Source organism: Plectropomus leopardus, chromosome 14 (genome assembly GCF_026936395.1).
Source record: "Plectropomus leopardus strain MGB_pleo_1.0 chromosome 14, ASM2693639v1, whole genome shotgun sequence".
Lineage (NCBI taxonomy): Eukaryota > Metazoa > Chordata > Actinopteri > Perciformes > Serranidae > Plectropomus > Plectropomus leopardus.
The window spans coordinates 6,701,130-6,725,841 of NC_142189.1; the positions used below are offsets into that span (position 1 = coordinate 6,701,130).

The window sequence follows — 24,712 nt, forward strand, 5'->3', positions numbered from 1 at the left end:
AGCTTAAAAAAGCATGCAAACACACGCCTTAGCATAGACTTTTGCCAAAACGACCAGAAACAAGCAAAAATGGCATGTCCAAAAAATGACCGAAAAGGCAAGGCTATAGTATGGCAAAAATGTCAAAATATGGCATGTCCCAAAAACAGCTGAAAACACCTCAATGCAGCATAAAATAGCGTACCAAGACACACCATAGCATAGACTTTTGCCAAAACGACCAGAAACACCCGAAAATGGCATGTCCAGAAAATGACCGAAAAGGCAAGGCTATAGTATGGCAAAAATGTCAAAAAATGGCATGTTCTAAAAACAGCTGAAAACACCTCAAAACAGCTTAAAAAAGCGTGCAAACACACGCCTTAGCATAGACTTTTGCCAAAACGACCAGAAACATGCAAAAATGGCATGTCCAAAAATGACCGAAAAGGCAAGGCTATAGTATGGCAAAATGTCAAAATATGGTATGTCCCAAAAACAGCTGAAAACACCTCAATGCAGCATAAAATAAGCGTATAAGACACACCATAGCATAGACTTTTGCCAAAACGACCAGAAACACCCGAAAATGGCATGTCCAGAAAATGACCGAAAAGGCAAGGCTATAGTATGGCAAAAATGTCAAAAAATGGCATGTCCCAAAAACAGCTGAAAACACCTCAAAACAGCTTAAAAAAGTATGGGAACACACGCCTTAGCATAGAATTTTGCCAAAACGACCAGAAACAAGCAAAAATGGCATGTCCAAAAAATGACCGAAAAGGCAAGGCTATAGTATGGCAAAAATGTCAAAAAATGGCATGTTCTAAAAACAGCTGAAAACACCTCAAAACAGCTTAAAAAAGCGTGCAAACACATGCCTTAGCATAGACTTTTGCCAAAACGACCAGAAACAAGCAAAAATGGCATGTCCAAAAAATGACCGAAAAGGCAAGGCTATAGTATGGCAAAATGTCAAAAATGGCATGTCCCAAAACAGCTGAAAACAACTCAAAACAGCTTAAAAAAGCATGCAAACACACGCCTTAGCATAGACTTTTGCCAAAACGACCAGAAACAAGCAAAAATGGCATGTCCAAAAAATGACCGAAAAGGCAAGGCTATAGTATGGCAAAAATGTCAAAATATGGCATGTCCCAAAAACAGCTGAAAACACCTCAATGCAGCATAAAATAGCGTACCAAGACACACCATAGCATAGACTTTTGCCAAAACGACCAGAAACACGCAAAAATGGCATGTCCAGAAAATGACCGAAAAGGCAAGGCTATAGTATGGCAAAAATGTCAAAAAATGGCATGTTCTAAAAACAGCTGAAAACACCTCAAAACAGCTTAAAAAAGCGTGCAAACACACGCCTTAGCATAGACTTTTGCCAAAACGACCAGAAACAAGCAAAAATGGCATGTCCAAAAATGACCGAAAAGGCAAGGCTATAGTATGGCAAAATGTCAAAATATGGCATGTCCCAAAACAGCTGAAAACACCTCAATGCAGCATAAAATAAGCGTACCAAGACACACCATAGCATAGACTTTTGCCAAAACGACCAGAAACACCGAAAATGGCATGTCCAGAAAATGACCGAAAAGGCAAGGCTATAGTATGGCAAAAATGTCAAAAAATGGCATGTCCCAAAAACAGCTGAAAACACCTCAAAACAGCTTAAAAAAGTATGGGAACACACGCCTTAGCATAGACTTTTGCCAAAACGACCAGAAACAAGCAAAAATGGCATGTCCAAAAAATGACCGAAAAGGCAAGGCTATAGTATGGCAAAAATGTCAAAAAATGGCATGTTCTAAAAACAGCTGAAAACACCTCAAAACAGCTTAAAAAAGCGTGCAAACACATGCCTTAGCATAGACTTTTGCCAAAACGACCAGAAACAAGCAAAAATGGCATGTCCAAAAAATGACCGAAAAGGCAAGGCTATAGTATGGCAAAAATGTCAAAAAATGGCATGTCCCAAAAACAGCTGAAAACACCTCAAAACAGCTTAAAAAAGCGTGCAAACACACGCCTTAGCATAGACTTTTGCCAAAACGACCAGAAACATGCAAAAATGGCATGTCCAAAAAATGACCGAAAAGGCAAGGCTATAGTATGGCAAAAATGTCAAAATATGGCATGTCCCAAAAACAGCTGAAAACACCTCAATGCAGCATAAAATAGCGTACAAAGACACACCATAGCATAGACTTTTGCCAAAACGACCAGAAACACCGAAAATGGCATGTCCAAAAAATGACCGAAAAGGCAAGGCTATAGTATGGCAAAAATGTCAAAAAATGGCATGTTCTAAAAACAGCTGAAAACACCTCAAAACAGCTTAAAAAAGCGTGCAAACACACGCCTTAGCATAGACTTTTGCCAAAACGACCAGAAACAAGCAAAAATGGCATGTCCAAAAAATGACCGAAAAGGCAAGGCTATAGTATGGCAAAAATGTCAAAATATGGCATGTCCCAAAAACAGCTGAAAACACCTCAATGCAGCATAAAATAGCGTACCAAGACACACCATAGCATAGACTTTTGCCAAAACGACCAGAAACAAGCAAAAATGGCATGTCCAAAAAATGACCGAAAAGGCAAGGCTATAGTATGGCAAAAATGTCAAAAAATGGCATGTTCTAAAAACAGCTGAAAACACCTCAAAACAGCTTAAAAAAGCGTGCAAACACACGCCTTAGCATAGAGTTTTGCCAAAACGACCAGAAACACTCGAAAATGGCATGTCCAGAAAATGACCGAAAAGGCAAGGCTATAGTATGGCAAAAATGTCAAAATATGGCATGTCCCAAAAACAGCTGAAAACACCTCAAAACAGCTTTAAAAAGCGTGGGAACACACGCCTTAGCATAGACTTTTGCCAAAACGACCAGAAACAAGCAAAAATGGCATGTCCAAAAAATGACCGAAAAGGCAAGGCTATAGTATGGCAAAAATGTCAAAATATGGCATGTCCCAAAAACAGCTGAAAACAACTCAAAACAGCTTAAAATAGCGTACCAAGACACGCGATAGCATAGAATTCTACAAAAATGGCCAAAAACACGCGAAAATGGCATGTCCAGAAAATGGCAGAAAAGGCAAGGCTATAGTATGGCAAAAATGTCAAAATGTGGCATGTCCCATAAAAAGCTAAAAACACCTCAATGCAGCATAAAATAGCGTACCAAGACACGCCATAGCATAGAGTTTTGCCGAAACGACTAGAAACACCTGAAAATGGCATGTCCAGAAAATGACCGAAAAGGCAAGGCTATAGTATGGCAAAAATGTCAAAATATGGCATGTCCCAAAAACAGCTGAAAACAACTCAAAACAGCTTAAAAAAGCGTGCAAACACACGCCTTAGCATAGACTTTTGCCAAAACGACCAGAAACAAACAAAAATGGCATGTCCAGAAAATGACCGAAAAGGCAAGGCTATAGTATGGCAAAAATGTCAAAAAATGGCATGTTCTAAAAACAGCTGAAAACACCTCAAAACAGCTTAAAAAAGCGTGCAAACACACACCTTAGCATAGACTTTTGCCAAAACGACCAGAAACATGCAAAAATGGCATGTCCAAAAAATGACCGAAAAGGCAAGGCTATAGTATGGCAAAAATGTCAAAAAATGGCATGTCCCAAAAACAGCTGAAAACAACTCAAAACAGCTTAAAAAAGCGTGCAAACACACGCCTTAGCATAGACTTTTGCCAAAACGACCAGAAACAAGCAAAAAAGGCATGTCCAAAAAATGACCGAAAAGGCAAGGCTATAGTATGGCAAAAATGTCAAAATATGGCATGTCCCAAAAACAGCTGAAATCACCTCAATGCAGCATAAAATAGCGTACCAAGACACACCATAGCATAGACTTTTGCCAAAACGACCAGAAACACCCGAAAATGGCATGTCCAGAAAATGACCAAAAAGGCAAGGCTATAGTATGGCAAAAATGTCAAAAAATGGCATGTCCCAAAAACAGCTGAAAACAACTCAAAACAGCTTAAAAAAGCATGGGAACACACGCCTTAGCATAGACTTTTGCCAAAACGACCAGAAACAAGCAAAAATGGCATGTCCAAAAAATGACCGAAAAGGCAAGGCTATAGTATGGCAAAAATGTCAAAAAATGGCATGTTCTAAAAACAGCTGAAAACACCTCAAAACAGCTTAAAAAAGCGTGCAAACACACGCCTTAGCATAGACTTTTGCCAAAACGACCAGAAACAATCAAAAATGGCATGTCCAAAAAATGACCGAAAAGGCAAGGCTATAGTATGGCAAAAATGTCAAAATATGGCATGTCCCAAAAACAGCTGAAAACACCTCAAAACAGCTTAAAAAAGCATGCAAACACACGCCTTAGCATAGACTTTTGCCAAAACGACCAGAAACAAGCAAAAATGGCATGTCCAAAAAATGACCGAAAAGGCAAGGCTATAGTATGGCAAAAATGTCAAAAAATGGCATGTTCTAAAAACAGCTGAAAACACCTCAAAACAGCTTAAAAAGCGTGCAAACACACGCTTAGCATAGACTTTTGCCAAAACGACCAGAAACATGCAAAATGGCATGTCCAAAAATGACCGAAAAGGCAAGGCTATAAGCATGGCAAAAATGTCAAAATATGGCATGTCCCAAAAACAGCTGAAAACACCTCAAAACAGCTTAAAAAAGCATGCAAACACACGCCTTAGCATAGACTTTTGCCAAAACGACCAGAAACAAGCAAAAATGGCATGTCCAAAAAATGACCGAAAAGGCAAGGCTATAGTATGGCAAAAATGTCAAAATATGGCATGTCCCCAAAACAGCTGAAAACACCTCAAAACAGCTTAAAAAAGCGGGAACACACGCCTTAGCATAGACTTTTGCCAAAACGACCAGAAACAAGCAAAAATGGCATGTCCAAAAAATGACCGAAAAGGCAAGGCTATAGTATGGCAAAAATGTCAAAATATGGCATGTCCCAAAAACAGCTGAAAACACCTCAATGCAGCATAAAATAGCGTACCAAGACACACCATAGCATAGACTTTTGCCAAAACGACCAGAAACACCCGAAAATGGCATGTCCAGAAAATGACCGAAAAGGCAAGGCTATAGTATGGCAAAAATGTCAAAAAATGGCATGTTCTAAAAACAGCTGAAAACACCTCAAAACAGCTTAAAAAAGCGTGCAAACACACGCCTTAGCATAGACTTTTGCCAAAACGACCAGAAACAAGCAAAAATGGCATGTCCAAAAAATGACCGAAAAGGCAAGGCTATAGTATGGCAAAAATTCAAAATATGGCATGTCCCAAAAACAGCTGAAAACACCTCAATGCAGCATAAAATAGCGTACCAAGACACACCATAGCATAGACTTTTGCCAAAACGACCAGAAACAAGCAAAAATGGCATGTCCAAAAAATGACCGAAAAGGCAAGGCTATAGTATGGCAAAAATGTCAAAAAATGGCATGTTCTAAAAACAGCTGAAAACACCTCAAAACAGCTTAAAAAAGCGTGCAAACACACGCCTTAGCATAGAGTTTTGCCAAAACGACCAGAAACACTCGAAAATGGCATGTCCAGAAAATGACCGAAAAGGCAAGGCTATAGTATGGCAAAAATGTCAAAATATGGCATGTCCCAAAAACAGCTGAAAACACCTCAAAACAGCTTTAAAAAGCGTGGGAACACACGCCTTAGCATAGACTTTTGCCAAAACGACCAGAAACAAGCAAAAATGGCATGTCCAAAAAATGACCGAAAAGGCAAGGCTATAGTATGGCAAAAATGTCAAAATATGGCATGTCCCAAAAACAGCTGAAAACAACTCAAAACAGCTTAAAATAGCGTACCAAGACACGCGATAGCATAGAATTCTACAAAAATGGCCAAAAACACGCGAAAATGGCATGTCCAGAAAATGGCAGAAAAGGCAAGGCTATAGTATGGCAAAAATGTCAAAATGTGGCATGTCCCATAAAAAGCTAAAAACACCTCAATGCAGCATAAAATAGCGTACCAAGACACGCCATAGCATAGAGTTTTGCCGAAACGACTAGAAACACCTGAAAATGGCATGTCCAGAAAATGACCGAAAAGGCAAGGCTATAGTATGGCAAAAATGTCAAAATATGGCATGTCCCAAAAACAGCTGAAAACAACTCAAAACAGCTTAAAATAGCGTACCAAGACACGCCATAGCATAGACTTTTGCCAAAACGACCAGAAACAAACAAAAATGGCATGTCCAGAAAATGACCGAAAAGGCAAGGCTATAGTATGGCAAAAATGTCAAAAAATGGCATGTTCTAAAAACAGCTGAAAACACCTCAAAACAGCTTAAAAAAGCGTGCAAACACACACCTTAGCATAGACTTTTGCCAAAGCGACCAGAAACATGCAAAATGGCATGTCCAAAAAATGACCGAAAAGGCAAGGCTATAGTATGGCAAAAATGTCAAAAAATGGCATGTCCCAAAAACAGCTGAAAACAACTCAAAACAGCTTAAAAAAGCGTGCAAACACACGCCTTAGCATAGACTTTTGCCAAAACGACCAGAAACAAGCAAAAAAGGCATGTCCAAAAAATGACCGAAAAGGCAAGGCTATAGTATGGCAAAATGTCAAAATATGGCATGTCCCAAAAACAGCTGAAAACACCTCAATGCAGCATAAAATAGCGTACCAAGACACACCATAGCATAGACTTTTGCCAAAACGACCAGAAACACCCGAAAATGGCATGTCCAGAAAATGACCGAAAAGGCAAGGCTATAGTATGGCAAAAATGTCAAAAAATGGCATGTCCCAAAAACAGCTGAAAACAACTCAAAACAGCTTAAAAAAGCATGGGAACACACGCCTTAGCATAGACTTTTGCCAAAACGACCAGAAACAAGCAAAAATGGCATGTCCAAAAATGACCGAAAAAGGCAAGGCTATAGTATGGCAAAATGTCAAAAATGGCATGTTCTAAAAACAGCTGAAAACACCTCAAAACAGCTTAAAAAGCGTGCAAACACATGCCTTAGCATAGACTTTTGCCAAAACGACCAGAAACAATCAAAAATGGCATGTCCAAAAATGACCGAAAAGGCAAGGCTATAGTATGGCAAAATGTCAAAATATGGCATGTCCCAAAACAGCTGAAAACACCTCAAAACAGCTTAAAAAGCATGCAAACACACGCCATAGCATAGACTTTTGCCAAAACGACCAGAAACAAGCAAAATGGCATGTCCAAAAATGACCGAAAAGGCAAGGCTATAGTATGGCAAAATGTCAAAAAATGGCATGTTCTAAAAACAGCTGAAAACACCTCAAAACAGCTTAAAAAAGCGTGCAAACACACGCCTTAGCATAGACTTTTGCCAAAACGACCAGAAACATGCAAAAATGGCATGTCCAAAAAATGACCGAAAAGGCAAGGCTATAGTATGGCAAAAATGTCAAAATATGGCATGTCCCAAAAACAGCTGAAAACACCTCAAAACAGCTTAAAAAAGCATGCAAACACACGCTTAGCATAGACTTTTGCCAAAACGACCAGAAACAAGCAAAAATGGCATGTCCAAAAATGACCGAAAAGGCAAGGCTATAGTATGGCAAAATGTCAAAAATGGCATGTTCTAAAACAGCTGAAAACAACTCAAAACAGCTTAAAAAAGCGTGCGAACACACGCCTTAGCATAGACTTTTGCCAAAACGACCAGAAACAGGCAAAAATGGCATGTCCAAAAAATGACCGAAAAGGCAAGGCTATAGTATGGCAAAAATGTCAAAATATGGCATGTCCCAAAAACAGCTGAAAACACCTCAATGCAGCATAAAATAGCGTACCAAGACACACCATAGCATAGACTTTTGCCAAAACGACCAGAAACAAGCAAAAATGGCATGTCCAAAAATGACCGAAAAGGCAAGGCTATAGTATGGCAAAATGTCAAAAATGGCATGTTCTAAAACAGCTGAAAACACCTCAAAACAGCTTAAAAAGCGTGCAAACACGCCTAGCATAGAGTTTTGCCAAAACGACCAGAAACACTCAAAAATGGCATGTCCAGAAAATGACCGAAAAGGCAAGGCTATAGTATGGCAAAAATGTCAAAATATGGCATGTCCCAAAAACAGCTGAAAACACCTCAAAACAGCTTTAAAAAGCGTGGGAACACACGCCTTAGCATAGACTTTTGCCAAAACGACCAGAAACAAGCAAAAATGGCATGTCCAAAAAATGACCGAAAAGGCAAGGCTATAGTATGGCAAAAATGTCAAAATATGGCATGTCCCAAAAACAGCTGAAAACAACTCAAAACAGCTTAAAAAAGCGTGCAAACACACGCCTTAGCATAGACTTTTGCCAAAACGACCAGAAACAAACAAAAATAGCATGTCCAAAAAATGACCGAAAAGGCAAGGCTATAGTATGGCAAAAATGTCAAAATATGGCATGTCCCAAAAACAGCTGAAATCACCTCAATGCAGCATAAAATAGCGTGCAAACACACGCCTTAGCATAGACTTTTGCCAAAACGACCAGAAACAAGCAAAAATGGCATGTCCAAAAAATGACCGAAAAGGCAAGGCTATAGTATGGCAAAATGTCAAAATATGGCATGTCCCAAAAACAGCTGAAAACACCTCAATGCAGCATAAAATAGCGTACCAAGACACACCATAGCATAGACTTTTGCCAAAACGACCAGAAACACCCGAAAATGGCATGTCCAGAAAATGACCGAAAAGGCAAGGCTATAGTATGGCAAAAATGTCAAAAAATGGCATGTTCTAAAAACAGCTGAAAACACCTCAAAACAGCTTAAAAAAGCATGCAAACACACGCCTTAGCATAGACTTTTGCCAAAACGACCAGAAACAAGCAAAAATGGCATGTCCAAAAAATGACCGAAAAGGCAAGGCTATAGTATGGCAAAAATGTCAAAATATGGCATGTCCCAAAAACAGCTGAAAACACCTCAAAACAGCTTTAAAAAGCGCGGGAACACACGCCTTAGCATAGACTTTTGCCAAAACGACCAGAAACAAGCAAAAATGGCATGTCCAAAAAATGACCGAAAAGGCAAGGCTATAGTATGGCAAAAATGTCAAAATATGGCATGTCCCAAAAACAGCTGAAAACAACTCAAAACAGCTTAAAATAGCGTACCAAGACACGCGATAGCATAGAATTCTACAAAAATGGCCAAAAACACGCGAAAATGGCATGTCCAGAAAATGGCAGAAAAGGCAAGGCTATAGTATGGCAAAAATGTCAAAATGTGGCATGTCCCATAAAAAGCTAAAAACACCTCAATGCAGCATAAAATAGCGTACCAAGACACGCCATAGCATAGAGTTTTGCCGAAACGACTAGAAACACCTGAAAATGGCATGTCCAGAAAATGACCGAAAAGGCAAGGCTATAGTATGGCAAAAATGTCAAAATATGGCATGTCCCAAAAACAGCTGAAAACAACTCAATGCAGCATAAAATAGCGTACCAAGACACACCATAGCATAGACTTTTGCCAAAACGACCAGAAACACCCGAAAATGGCATGTCCAGAAAATGACCGAAAAGGCAAGGCTATAGCATGGCAAAAATGTCAAAATATGGCATGTCCCAAAAACAGCTGAAAACACCTCAAAACAGCTTAAAAAAGCGTGCAAGCACACGCCTTAGCATAGACTTTTGCCAAAACGACCAGAAACACGCAAAAATGGCATGTCCAAAAAATGACCGAAAAGGCAAGGCTATAGTATGGCAAAAATGTCAAAATATGGCATGTCCCAAAAACAGCTGAAAACACCTCAATGCAGCATAAAATAGCGTACCAAGACACACCATAGCATAGACTTTTACAAAAATGGCCAAAAACAAGCAAAAATGGCATGTCCAAAAACTGACCGAAAAGGCAAGGCTATAGTATGGCAAAAATGTCAAAATATGGCATGTCCCAAAAACTGACCGAAAAGGCAAGGCTATAGTATGGCAAAAATGTCAAAATATGGCATGTCCCAAAAACAGCTGAAAACAACTCAAATCAGCTTAAAAAAGCGTGCCAAGACACACCATAGCACAGAGTGTTGTATAAACGGCCAAAAACAAGTGACAGCGGCATGTTGAAAAAATGACCAAAAAGGCAAGGCTATAGTTTAGAAAGTCGGAATAAAGGCCAAAAAAGGCCACAAACCTGATCATTTAGCGTGACAAAAAATGGCCAACGAGGCAATAGTTTAATAGTATCAATTTTGAGGACAAACTAAACTATTACGTATTTTGGGAGGTTTTGCTGTGAATGGTGGGAAAAATGCACTTACACCAGTGGCGTCTGGAGGCTCTCCTCTGGATTCGGCAGCTCTTGATTCTGCGTGCAGCAGCTTTGTGCAGATACACAGCGTTCTTCATTATTGCTGGAAGCTTTGCCTCAATCTCGGCTGCACAGATGCAATCCTCAAAGAATCCTGGGTAAACACAAAACACAAAAAACACAATATATATACACACATAGGATGCATGTGTTCTTGCGAGGTCCTCAGATGTTTTCATGTTTTCAAAAAAGCCAAAATACAATGTCAGGCCACATCTACTCATTTGATCTTATCCTTCAGATGCATGAAGCATACTTTAAAATTCAATAACAAGACAAATATATGGTGGTGCAATACTGCTTAGAGTACTTTACATTTATCAGATTCCCAAAGAAGTTTACTGTTTCAGTGAATTAACTGTTAACTGTTAAATTGTTAGTTAATTAGTTAATTGTTAAGTATTTATTAACCCTCTATGGTATGCATTATAATGCCAGTTCGTTAAAAAAATATTTGTAATGTTTCTTTTTTTGTCACAAAATAGATAAACATAATTTGAAGAATTTTCAAAAATGTATATTTTTGGGGTATCCATTTGGTTATGTTACCTTAAAAGAACACTATACCATGATGGTAAGAAATCTTTAAAAAAATATATACAATAACATATTGAAAAACATATATCTGTATATTAAAGCTATCTAGATTAATTTGCAGGGATAAAAATAAAATCACGCTGTGCTACAAAACCTAAATACACATTACCAAAAACTGTCAGGGTGTGATTTCATAATGGTACCATCTTTCAAGTGAACACCAGCATTTTAGTCATTTTCTGTTTATTGATTTTCAAATTAAGCATATTAAAAAAAATAAACTATAATTGTGAATCTTTTTTTTCCTCAAGATTTTAAAATGAAAGAAAAAGGCTTTCTCAGATTTTTGTGAAGAGAGTCATTCGAGCTGAGTCATGTGAGGAAAGCCCCGAAAAAGGAACACAAAATGGCCTCCAGAAAGTCATGTTACAATATACAAAGTGCTACTGGTTCCTCAGCGCCCTGACTCTTTTTTTTAAGTATTGCAACATAAGCGAGGATGTATTGTGTGTGAGTGTAAACAGCAAAAAAGGGATATGTTACCTCGAGCAAACAGGTTAACCATATTTGAGTGATTACTGCAGAATCAGAATTGTTTAACTCCCAAATGCCGATATCGGCTCCAAAAATCAGATATCAGCCGGGCTCTAAAGAAGGTTTCAGTGAATGCACTCACTCCTCAGCTGAGTCACGTCCCCCTTCATCTTCTCGTCCGTCTCTTTGGTCCTTTCCAGTGAGTCCAGGCCTTTCTCCAGGTCCTGCAGAGCTTCCTCGGCCAGCTTCAGTCTCTTCTCCAGCTCCACTCGAGACTCTATCTCCGCCTGAGACACACACAGGATGTTACTGACAACCTGTCGAATCGATCTGCTGCATCTTTATGTGGATATTAAAGGGAAATATTGGGCCTTTCGTGATTAACTTGGTGTATCTGATGAAGGAGAGATTTCACTTTGCAGGAGGAATGTAGTTTTTCTGGACGCCAAAAAGACATTATAAGCTTTTCCACCCTAAGAATTAAACAAAACATCAATTTAAATATTCAGAATATACACTGATTGTTTTTAGCTTCAGTCCACAAGTATCATTAAGAAAATCAGCCTGTTAAAACCCGAGTGAGAGCACAATGTGTAAAGAGTTGGCCTGGAGAAACTGGTACAACCAGATAAGGTTTAGTTATTTACTAAAGGGCACATCCACAATTCAGCTGTTTGTCTCTTTAGAGTACACGTGTAATCTTTGTCAACAACACAGGGAGAGGCCTGAAGGATAAAAGAGAGCGTGAAATGATGTAAAGAGGTGAGGAAACATATGTAACAGACAAACTGGACAGCAGGGGAGGATGTTGTTCCAGTAAATGTAATGAGATCTTCATGCCAGAGACTAAGTGCCAGACAAGGATGAACCACCCTGGAAAACCAAAATTACTGCGAACTGGTTTATACAACGAGAATCACCTGAGCAATTGTTGTTAAGGGTGTATCGAACCACGCCAACAATCTATTTTTTTTAATAATACCAATTACTGCAATACAATTTAAACTTTTGGTAGCCTGCTATAATAATAATATCAACTGTTTATTCTGTCCATTAGATGCATTTTGCTGCAATAAAAATGGCTGTTAATCACATTTTTCTTTGGGAACTTAATTTGCAGTTGAAAAAGGAGTACAAACTTGAAATGTTGCTCAGTGAATAAAGTCTTTGTGCAAGAAATTGGACTGTGTGCGGGAATTCTTTTTTTCGCTCCGTTGATGAAGGGTAAAAAGGCATCACAATATTACTGCAGCATATCACAAAACATTTAAAATCTCAATAATATTGTATCATGAATAAAGCTTATGTAATTCCCACCCCTGGATCATGCCTAATGTTACCTCTGGGTTTTCTTTCTTTTGATTTTCTTTTTTTTTTTAATCAAAAATATACACACTGCATCAGTAGGCATTTTAAAAGTTTTAATTATTATCATGGATTTAGAATTTTTCAGGTAAACTGAAGGATTAAATGTCCCAGGGTTGTGAAAATTCTCCTACTTCTTTAAATAAATATCCAATTTAAAAATAACTAGATAAAAAAATATAAAATAAATAAAAATAATTAAAATTTAAAAATAATTAATTAATCTATTATTATTATTATTGTTGTTGTTGTTGTTGTTGTTGTTGTTGTAAATATGTACATTGAGAAAGATTTACAATTTACAAAATATAAATTTGACCAAAGAACTGAATGTAAAAACCCAAATCATGAAAAACATTTAAAAAAAAACCTTCTTTCAAGTATCATGTGCATTTTTTCAGGGTAGTGGGTGCTTAAGTATCACCTCAGTATTTATAAAAATCCAGGTATCAGGGCAGGTAAACACAATCGTCAGTGTTATCGGCTCCACCTGCGCTTCTCCTGCTGCTGCTGAATGTCTGTCGGGACATTTCTGAAACAGTGTTTTACTGATCCTTACTGTATCTCTATGTGTTTTTCTTAATCTTCCAAAAATGATGCTTTACAGGCCTGAAATACATTTAAAACCCACCGATTTTTATCTGCCATTAAAATTGCTGTTTTCATTAAAATCTTTCCTCTGGAACCGCGTCTGAATACATAAACCTGGCAGCTGATTAATTCGGTGACCTTTAAAGTGACTTTGAGCGGTGTTTTTGTCGCTGTGTGATGTAAGCTGAGAGTAGCTGAGTCATGCTGTGTTACCTTGAGCTCGGCCTCGGTCTGCTGCTTGTCCACAGTGAGCTGAGAGAGAGACTGCTGCAGCGCCCGAGCCTGAGACGAGTAGAACTCCCTCTCCTGCTGCAGGATCTTCGCACGCTCCTCATTCTCCCTCAGCCTGACAACAGACAATACATTTACATCATACACAACATAAAAACATTATCTCTTCACCAGATAATGTTTATAGCTCATATTTAGGCATTCTTTAGTGATTTTGGCATCATTAACCATTTTGAAAGCTGCGGACTTCCAGACTTATTGCAGTCCTGACAGTGAAGGACAACAGCAGCACGAGTCTGTGCCGAGCTGAGGCCACAGATGAATGCACGCAAATACACACCTGTAAAGTAATTTCAAGGTTAAAACAGGAACAACAGGACTTTATCCCACAGAACATCTGTGAGACACAGAATAGTTTGACCTCTGAAGCGTGTAGAGGTATAAAACATTTAACACTTCACAGTGGGCTTAGTGGACGCACTCATCTCTCCCCGGCATCCACCCACCTTGTCCTAAACATTGATGGATGTAAGCAAATTCAAAACAATCAAACACATACACTGTATATAAAGATGGACAGCATGACAATTCCCGCACAGTGTAGCATTTGAATCTGGATCGCCCCCTGGTGGCTAGCTGCAGTATCCTTCATAAAGCCCGCCCCTCCATCTTAGTGAATGGGACACAGACCAAACTAAAAACTCGACACATGCCGAATTAATTTTTCCCAAAGATGGTTTCTATCTCTCTATTTCTCATCAACTTGATGTTTGTTCAATTGATCGTTTTTATGATAAGTTTATTTTTTTAATGAGTTATTAAATTCTACAAAGGGGTGATTTTGCAGCATGATTGACAGCTGTGACAGCCAATCTGTGCGTTAGCATTCAATGGAGCTGCTGGTTATTGGTCGGACAAGTGATGTAGTGGGAACTTCCACACTGCTGATATCGCTACTGCACAGACTCCGGCTCCAAATAATGCCAACAGAGGAAGATGGAAGTGGCCATATTTCTGATATTTTAGCTTCACTTAAGCATTGCGGTTGTAAGTGGGGATGCATCGGACATCTTTATATACAGTCTGTGATTCAACACTAAAGTGTAAATTTAATGTTTGTTCCTTATTTGCTGTTTGTTTTAACTGTTTCTAATAAAAATACTTAAAACTGAGTCTACTTTCGCAAAAACACATCATAGATCTGAGTCAACATGCAGATAACTAAAGGAATATTACACACAAAAACAGAATATTTTCATCAGGATTTGCTGCAGGAATGTTGTTTTGTTATGCAGTTGAGCATCAGCTTGGTTTTTACATTTGGTACAAAAACTATTCTGCATGATTCTGGCTGTATTTGTCTATTTTTCTCTGCAGAGTGCAGGCACAGCTCATGGAAACATAACGTTATGGCTGGCTTATGTATTCCAGCGTTTGTAACAGAACATTAGTGCTGCACGGTCAATAGCAGCTGCCTGTAATATCCCACTTACTGGTGCTGATCAATGGGCTGGTTGTTTACGGATCAATACACATTTCCACTAGCAGTTACATCCTCTGTGCAATTAGCATAGAAGTTCCCTGGAAAGGCTGCAGTGTTTGACCTTAGAGGCTGAAGCGTAATCACGGGCTAAAGTTCCAGTGAATATCACGTGTATACTGGAGATAAAACATTTAATTTTTGGTCAGTATTGATTTAGTCATCATCATGACACTTCATTAGAATATTAAATGGTTATTTTTTTGGGAAATAAACACAAACATGTGGTGTTGCATCATCTCCATCTGTCAAAGGTTAAGCTTTCCCAAATGTATCCTAACATAGATCTTTTGTTTGGCCACTGTGGAGCATTTCATGCCTCGCTAGCGCCCGTGTTTTGGCTGTGTCCAAAATTATCCACTTTCTGGCAGTCCACATTTTAAACTCTGTGTGATATTTTGGGGCACACGGTAGAAATTGATCCACTGCTGGCTGTATATGGGGTACTGAGAGAGGACAGTCCTCTTAAAGGACTCTTTCCAACTGTGGTGAGGTTTATAACCCTTTTAGCACGTAGATTTATTCTATTGAATTTGAAATAACTTCCTCAATGTTATACAGCACTTAAACTAAAAAATATCTGATTCATTTAACGAGGATCTCTTGACAAATTTAATAAGACTTGGTGACCCTTTATTGATTGTGCTGAAGTGAGCCAATAATAATCCTCCCAACTTTATGCTGCTGCTACAAGTGTAAGTGTGGTGTCAATAATTAACATGTGAAGCAGCCCTGTGTTTTAACCCTTAGGACCTGCTTTAATATTACACTCACTCGTAACACTTTCAAAATCAAGCTTTAAAAAAATATTATATATTGCTTTTTTTTTTTTCTTTCATAGATAAATTTTAACCAAGATCACTCCTAATCATAAATATCAAATATTCATTAATTTTCATACTTTTAACCCTTTAAATGCCAGGTTTTTGTCATGAAGCCACTATGTTTTTAGATGAAAAAAAAAACTAACATTATTTAATATATATACATATTTTAAATATACTTCATGCCAAGTGAACAGCCTGGGATATATGAATGATTTGCAGCAACATTGATTGTAACAGTGCACCTAGTGGAAATAGCATGACCATATGCCAAATATGGTAAAAAAATGACATAATCAGCTGGAAAATAGTTAAAAATTACAAATTCCAAGACAAAAGCCAAGAATGACACCAAGAAATCATACAATGCATGTTTTTGTGATGGCTGTAGGATCAAAATTGCAGTTTTAATGGCATTCAATGGTGCATTTTTTGTACTTAACAGTATGAACGTAACAATTTAGTTTTCACATTGTGTTTTAGACTTTTTGTAGGAGCTGAGCTGGAAATTCCAATATTAAACAAAAATGCACAATTTTGCCAAAATTTGTGCCATTTGCATGAAAACTGTTGTACATAACTGGTCTTGTTCTGCTATTGCTGCACAAAACCAGTACAATCCCAGTCTGATGCTGTTTTCTCACTCACTTGTCGTCAGCCTGCTCCTTCTCCTTCAGCAGGATCTTCATCTGCTCCTCGATGTGTCGCAGGTCCTGCAGCAGGTCCACGGCTCCGGGATCCTCTCCTCCCTCTGACTTCTCCTCTGCAGCTTCAGCCGCCTTCTCCTCCTGCTCCTTCACCCCGAGCAGCTCCAGAGTTCGCTGTTTCTCCTGAGAGAGCTCCTGAAGGACAAAACGACACATTCAGATCCGACAGAATCCACAAGTCTGAATGAATTTCATCAGTTCTGGTTTCAACTGTGAGACTGAGTGCTGCATATTCAAAGTGATGTAAGGCAATAATGAGTCTTGTTTAATTAAATTTGCAGGAAGTTGAGTGTTGATTCTTTCACCGGAAATCACTCTTCCATGGTTAAAAATAAATTAATACATAAATAACTTTACTCTCAGTTCCTGCCAACTCACTTGTTAGGAGTTCTTTTTTTTTGTTTTGTCTCTTGTTTTTTTGTGGGGGTCAAATATAAAGGAAGTTTAAATTTAATTTTATTTTACATTGATCAAAAATAATCTTTCATACATTTTCATGCTCTTTTTTAGAAGTAGCACATCAGCTAAAATCCTAAAAATAAGTGACATATTTATATTCAAATATATATTATAGTTAAAACTTCATATACGCTCATTGTGTATTTCATTTAAGATTACAAAAAGAAAGACAACTTTTCTATGTTAACAGTAAGAAAATCATGGATGCGAATAATTGCTTAATAATGTGCTTATTTGCTTTCTTGCTGAGATCAGATGTTCAGATTAAAACCAGTCTCATATCTGTCTTCAAGACACAGTCAGCAGCAGTTTAACTTCTGAGGTAACAAAATCTGCCTACCGGCACCAGCATCTTGTTTGGTTAATCCGCACAAAAACTGAAGTGTGAAACAACATGTGTAGTTATAGGGGGATTAGATGCCAGATTATTTCTTGGCCAGGAGCAGTGACTTACTGGAGTCTCTGCAAACAAACCATATACACTGGTGTGTGAAGTAGTGCATTTTAAAGGTGCTGGTGAGAGGATTTTGTCACCATAAGACAAAGTTTTTTTGATTTAAACAATCTTTATACACACAAGCACCATTTCAGAAATAACCTCCGTACGAACCAACACAACTGAAAATGCATATCACATGCTGAGTGATTGTTTACAGTGTTTTTAATTTCTGACTTTTAATTTTCCCTCATGACTTTGACCCCGTTTCATAGAAAGCTGCATCAGTCAGTCTCGTTTGTTACACAACTTACGACATCAGCAGTTGTAACATTATGTGATCTAAATCGATCACCGGAGTCCTCTACGACTCATCAACAAGTTCTTCGTGTTGCACAGGTCTCTCCGCACACTCACAGTGTTTGTGCATGAGTGACAAACTGCGTTTATTTTTATACCTCGATGGATTTCTGCAGCATGATGGTCAAACTGCTCAGCTCTTCTTTTTCAGTCTCCACACCTCTCAGGGACTGAGCGGTGCCATCCAGGTCTCTGACACCGACACGGAAGACAAATCACAGTCAAACACAGGCTTATAGAGTATAATAAGTATAAGTTAACCCTATCAAGCCTGGATGGACATCAGTCTTTTTTGTGCTGCATTCAGGCACCTTTCATGAGTATTTAAACATTTAAAACTACGAGCAAAAACTGTTTAATTCCTTTAAAAAACATGGGAGAAGGCAATGAGAAAATGGCAAGAAATTGGTAAAAGGTGACAAGAAAAAAATTTATAGAAAAAAAGAAACATCCAAAAACTAGATTTATGGTTATTAGAGTTATATATTCAAAATATGTATGGGAATATAATTTCCTTATTTGTTTTCATTTTCTACTTTCCTTTTTTTGCCAATTTTCTTGTAACTTTTTAATAATTTGTTGCAAATTTTGGGGTAATTTCTTCTATCTTTCTCAAATTTCAAAGGGTTAATAGGAAATAGTTGAGTGTTTACAGTTTGATATGCTCCTGCTCCGCCTTCAGCTCCACCACCACCTCCTCAAACTTCATCTTCTCTTCCTCCAGGACCTGGTTCAGACGCTCCAGCTCCTGCACACACGTGTGTGTTTGTGTGTTTGTAAGAAATTGTTACTGATCACAAGGATCACATTGCATACCTCATTATTTAACTTTGGCAATGTATTATAACTAATTATTTACTGAAACATTAAATACAACAGAAAACTTCACTTAAACTTAAAAATACAAGTTAAAATCTCAAAATGATCTCTTGTGCAGATGGAAAATGAAAAAAAAAATATTGCAGTTATGTGTTGACAGCAGAGGAGTAATCTCACCTCTCTCTGTGCTCTTTGATGAGTCAGCTCCTCAGTTTCTTCCATCAGTTTATCTGGAGAATGAAAAGCAGCGCACATGAAAGCTTCCTCAGCTTGTTAAATCTTTTAAAAAGCTCAGGTGACTCTCTCCTGTTCTTACCCAGATACTCCTGCTTCTCCTTGGCCAGCTGCAGCCCCTGAGCCTCCAGACTCTCGATCATGGCCTCCCCAAGCTGGGCGTTCTTCCACGTGCTGTTGGACACACACACATTTCACCAAAACCAAAATATGATTAGTAAATGTGAACAAATGCTTCCCATCATTTTAGAGATGACGGGTCTTTCAGGCAGTCAGTCCACCTCTTTGTTCCAGACTGAAATCTAATTTTTGGATCAACAGCCATGAAACTTTGCTCATACATTCATGGCTCCAGACAAGATGCATTTTGCTGACTTTGTGATCCTCTGACTTTTTCATCTAGCTCCACCAGCAGGTCAAAGTGTTTTTTAAGCTTGGCCCACACCAAAAGATTTTTCAGATCTTAACATTTTAAAAATGTGAGACACCACAAACGTCTCGACATATAATAATAGATCTAACAGTTTTGTTTATGTAGTGTGTGGAGAGCAGCGATTAGGCCAAAACAACACACCTCACATTAACAGATAACATTCATGAAGAGTCCCACTCACAAATCTGGAAATTTCACCAGCCTCTCGCGATAAAACATCACTTTAGAGAAAACAAACATGGGGAACGATGAGCAGAAAGAAGTAGCTATACACAGTACTAAAAAGTATGGAAAAGGCAAAATGAGTGGGAGTTCAGAAACAACATGTACAACCTGTATAGACTAAAACAAAAGTCCTCTTAATAATCACTTGTGACTCATTAGAGGTGTGTTGCAGGGTCTGTCTCTGCAGAGACTCGGCTCTCTGCCTGTATTTTATTATTTTGCTGTGTACAAGACATTTCTAGACGTCAATCTTTGGGCAATGGCGTGAAGCCATGAGCCGATAACAATGCAGGGTATGAGGGCAGTTCCTAAAAAAAAATGTTGCCACCAAGTGCCAGATCATGAGCAAATCCAAGAGGAGCCGCTGAGCAAGGCAGAAGGGCCAACTTTGAAAGGTGCATCTACAAACCGCAACAGACAAATCCTAATTCTGTCTTTATTTCTCTACATGCATTCAGTAACATTTCTGACTTTGGCCGCTCTTGTGCTGTCTGATTTTTTCCAAAAACAAAAACATCTTCCATCAAAACAATTAAAAAAAAAAAAATACCACAAGCCTTTTAAAATTCATGAGTCATGTCATGTCGTGTGTGTGTGTGTGTGTGTGTGTGTGTGTGTGATTCTTTCAGAGGAAAAAGCTGATTTTCTGTCAGTCGAACACTCACACTTTCCCGGACTCCTGCAGCATCTCCATCCACTGGACCTGCTCCTCTCCAGACTCAGCAGCCAGAACTATGGTGCCCTGAGGGACGAAAAAACGATATAAGACATCAGCATCTCCTCAGTAATGAGCGCAGGCTATAAAGTAGACAAAGGATTTTCCATCTTTGGGCTGCTGAGATAGTAAAAACTGATTCAACACTGCGGTGTCCCGGTGTGCAGTTGAATTCACTCCACAATGTGTCCCATTTGTTGCAGTTAAATAGTTATTAAAGTACAATTCAGAAAAGGCTATTTCAGCTCTGCAACCTGCTTTGTCATGCAGCCATTTCTGCCTCGTTATTTTTGCATAAATTTATTGTTGCATGTCGTCTTTCTGCAACTTTGTGCCCGTGTTGGTTTTAAAAACAATACTTGAAAGGTTCATAAATGATAAAGTAATGGAGTGATAAAGGTGTGACAGGATCCAGGTCTTACAGTAAAGTCTTCCAGGTTGACCACGATGCCAAAGGGCATGCCCATGTTTTCATTGGATGACACCACACACCCTCCCAGAGGGATGACTCCCTGAGACACAAACACATCACGCCGTTATCACACATGGATAATTCAGATAAAAAACATCTGTTTACAAAAGCAAAACGTGACTTTAACACACAGAAATAAAAAAACCCCTCCTAAATCTTAACATGCATTGAATAAGAAAAAAAACATGCATCTTCTACTGTCTCTTACAGGTGTGCAGAGGAGAAGCAGCGGCTCACCTTTGGGTGGATGTTGAAGTACCTGTTGGTCTCAAAGTTTCTCCTCTCGCTCTCTGCATAGTAGAGCAAGAAGCTGTCTTTGATGATGAAGAATCTTTGTACCGAGGAAGACAATGAAAGCAGCAGTGAGTCAATCCTGTGGGGCTGAAAGGAACCAACGTCTGCCGATGTTCTCAATGAGCAGTTACACAGAAGAGTGATTATTTGATTTGAATTTTTTCAGAGGCCCCAAAACGTTAAACACTTTCTTACCCTTTTAATCACCTACAAACCCCTTAAATTCATCTTGTGGCCCCTCATGTATGTCCTGACCCCCAGCTCGGGAACCACGGCTTCAGATAATTGCAACTTCTTTGTTTTTTATTCCTCTGAAGTCTCACAATAGCACAAACGTATTGATTGAGGAAGAAGTAGACCAGCAACTCCAGTGTTCTGTGAGGTAAAATTACTGTTTTCTTCAATGGACTCTGATGGCTCTGATGGATATAATGGCTTCAGTTCCCAGTTGGAAAGGGAAGTCTGATGGTAAGGTAAAATAATGAAAATACTCTAAATATAACATGAACTTCAACTGATATTTTTGATATTTCTGATATTTTCTTTCTTAAGTTTGCTAAAATATGTTTTGCTGCTGTCTCGGTCCACAGCAGTTCATTATTTAGCTCCTGCCTGCTTTTCCAAACTGGAGGCGTGCCGACCGTCATCTACTGTAGGTAAAACAATGGATAAGTGTCTAATGCATTAAAGGAATACTTCAGCAATTTAGTATTGCACTTTCATGAAGTCGGGGGACTTACCAGAGAAGGAATTAATACATTTTGTAACTAAGCTTTTCTGTTTACAAAGACATTACAGCTGTTTTCACAAGGAATCTATCAGAATCGTCGTCTCCAAATTTTTCAGTTCTTTTTTTCTCAGCCAGCATGTTTTTCTGACAGCTGCTCATGGCAAAACATTGTCGTTAAACTCACGCTTCTACACTGCTCACAAGTCACGTCTAAAAGTCTACAATTATGGCAGAGAAGATGGGATGGTCTAAAGCGTGGCTTCAGTTTACAAAGAAACATGGTAACAGTGCTGCCTGTAATGTCTGTAATTGATCATTTCATTCAAGGGTAGAAACATCAGCAATATGCTGAAACATCTTCCTACACAACATGGGCCTAAATTCCAGGATTACATGTATCTGTAACTACACAAGTGTCGCTGCTTCCCATCGGAGCAGCATAGCCATTAGAGAGGCTAAATATCTAATGTGTGTTATTTTAACTTCTGCGCCGCACAGGCAGGATTAGCGGATTTTTTCTCTAACAAAGAAAACCTGCATAAAAACAAAGGCTGTACAAAAAGTATCTAATTTCATTCATTTTAGAGGTTGACAGAAAACATCTACTGCTAGCTTAACTTCCCCTTTTCACAATTCCTGCACAGCGACAGAAAATAAGCATAAAAAGTGTGAAAGTGTGTCACTGTGCATCTCAGAGATATTAAAGCAGTAGCACTGAGACTGAAAACCTGTGCGGGCCTACTTGTTTCTGCAATGAAAAACAAAATGACCAGGAATCAATAAAGAATCCGACCAATGAGCAAAATCGATAATGGTATTGGTGTTGATAAAATATTTGAAATTCCCATCACACAATTTCACCCACAGGGGAGGCTGTTGAATAAGCTGTGACATTATGACTATTATTTTCATTTTTTATTGTTTTATGTGAATTTAATATACAAAGGGACAATATATCTAGATCTGGTGCATTCAAACACAAAGAAATGAAAAACTCAAATCCTATAAAGCCTCTCTGAGTGACTAACCTCCACACTGGTCGGCAGATTTGTTTCAAACAACTTCCGTTTTTTTTTGTTTAAGCTGCAGACAAAAACAAATACCACAAAATCTCAGAGCTCAGCCGTCTACAGTTTGGCACAGGACACCAAACGAGCATTTACCGAACAAAACCAAATTCTTTTGACCTTTATGACACAAGCAAATGGGAAAGGTTACAAAGAGTGCGCTGCAAATGGACTCTCTGGATCCGCCGTGTATTGTCGTTTTAACTGTTATGTAAACTAAGAGCATTATCATGACATAAGGTACCAATCCAGGCACTTTAACATCCAAATATACACAGAAAACACTGACACTGGGATGTGAAAAGACCTGTCCTGTTATTATATAAAGCAATCCTCTGATGCACGACACAACATCCTATATGTCCATTTTGGAAGAAAAAAAGTTCAACATTCAAAATCAGAAATAGTCAATCCAGTCAGCATTTTTTTTCCAAGAATTTAAGCTTCTGCCAAAAAACCCCCAAAACCTGCATTTTTGTGATGTTTTTTTTTTTTTTTTTAGATTTTTCTAAGAGAGGCCACTGCAGATGTTTTAAACTGCAGATAAAAAGAAAAATAAATAGCTTTTTATCTCCGATAAGTTGAGGTTTCAAATAAGTAGTCAATTTAAGCATTTTTCCCCAATTTTTTTTAATGCAACAACTAACTTTCCGACATGTATTGAACAGAAATTATAGCCGTTCTCCAAGAAAAATCAGCATTTTTATTTGCATCAGATATATACTTTCTCCCCCATAAATGTCGCCTTTTCAAAAATTAAAGAAAAACAATTTCTTAAAAAGCTTAAGTTTTTAAAGCTTATGCAGGTTTTATAAGTTGCAGAGAGACAGAATTCCCCATGTGCTGCAGAGATAAAAACACAAGAACCACCAGGTGAATCACCACTCCCCCTCACCTGCGGGACCACTTTGCCGACGGCCGTCCGAAGGGCCTCTTCCACAGCACCCCGTGCAGCTGCACTTTGGTGCTGATGTCCAGCGCTTCAGAGTCCGACTGCTCCATGGATGACCAAGGCGAAAACAGAGAGTTTCTGGACGAAGACGAGAACATCCTCTCTTGCTTCCCACACCCTGAGAGGTGGAGCAAAAAAAAAAAAAAAACAACTCAGCAAATTAAAAAAAAAAGAAAAATACAGTCAGTCAATAACAATCAGTCTGATAGCGCCCAACACATGGAGGTGCATGTATAGCTGCAGGGACAGCTTCAATACAAAGCAGGAAAAAGTAGAAAAGAAATCCCAATAACTCAGCAGGGTGGAATGATGCAGCTGCCAATACGCTCATCAGCTGGAGGCAGACTGACGGCAAAGCGCAGAGGAAAACGCCGACAGAGAGGGAGGGAGGAAGAGGAGGGATACTGGGAGGCGATGGGGGAGGGAAGCTTTAGGAGTGAGTTGCTAAATCTGAAGCCGGTCAATACATTCCAGCCAGTAAAAGCTGTTATTCAGATTACTGTACTCGCTGCAGTCTCCAGCTCTTGGCAGGTATAAACTCTCTGGTCGCTCCATCCATCAGTCACTCCATCCCTCCATCCACCCATCCGCAGCTCCAGCAGTGAATTAGGAGAACATCTGGGGCAGAGGCGGGGCTGCATGACTTCTGGTAAAGAGGATGGAGAGTCACAGCGGTTAACATGCAGCTCAGCGCCGTGAGTATCAGATTAATTTACACAACATGTGTCAGAGTGGATGGACAGCAGATTATAAAGATATTGACAGCTCAGCCTCGACAGAGAAGTGCATGAGCCTGCAGTTTTGTTTTTTTCAGGAGTAAAA

General features: G+C 38.8%; 1 protein-coding gene across 1 annotated transcript in view; it reads right to left on the reverse strand.

Moving 5' to 3' along the window:
- plekhd1 (pleckstrin homology and coiled-coil domain containing D1) overlaps positions 1–24,473 on the reverse strand; it is a 65,029-nt gene extending 40,556 nt beyond the window's left edge. The window contains exons 1-12 of the mRNA XM_042501341.2: positions 23,834–24,473; positions 21,085–21,178; positions 20,798–20,887; positions 20,326–20,402; positions 19,085–19,176; positions 18,946–18,998; positions 18,603–18,697; positions 18,048–18,141; positions 16,636–16,829; positions 13,606–13,738; positions 11,579–11,723; positions 10,316–10,459 (exon numbers count right to left, since the gene is read on the reverse strand). Of these exons, the coding sequence (XP_042357275.1) occupies positions 10,316–10,459; positions 11,579–11,723; positions 13,606–13,738; positions 16,636–16,829; positions 18,048–18,141; positions 18,603–18,697; positions 18,946–18,998; positions 19,085–19,176; positions 20,326–20,402; positions 20,798–20,887; positions 21,085–21,178; positions 23,834–23,988 (1,366 nt within the window). The 5' untranslated portion in view covers positions 23,989–24,473. The remainder of the gene's footprint in view (positions 1–10,315; positions 10,460–11,578; positions 11,724–13,605; positions 13,739–16,635; positions 16,830–18,047; positions 18,142–18,602; positions 18,698–18,945; positions 18,999–19,084; positions 19,177–20,325; positions 20,403–20,797; positions 20,888–21,084; positions 21,179–23,833) is intronic.
- Positions 24,474–24,712: the final 239 nt, after the last annotated feature.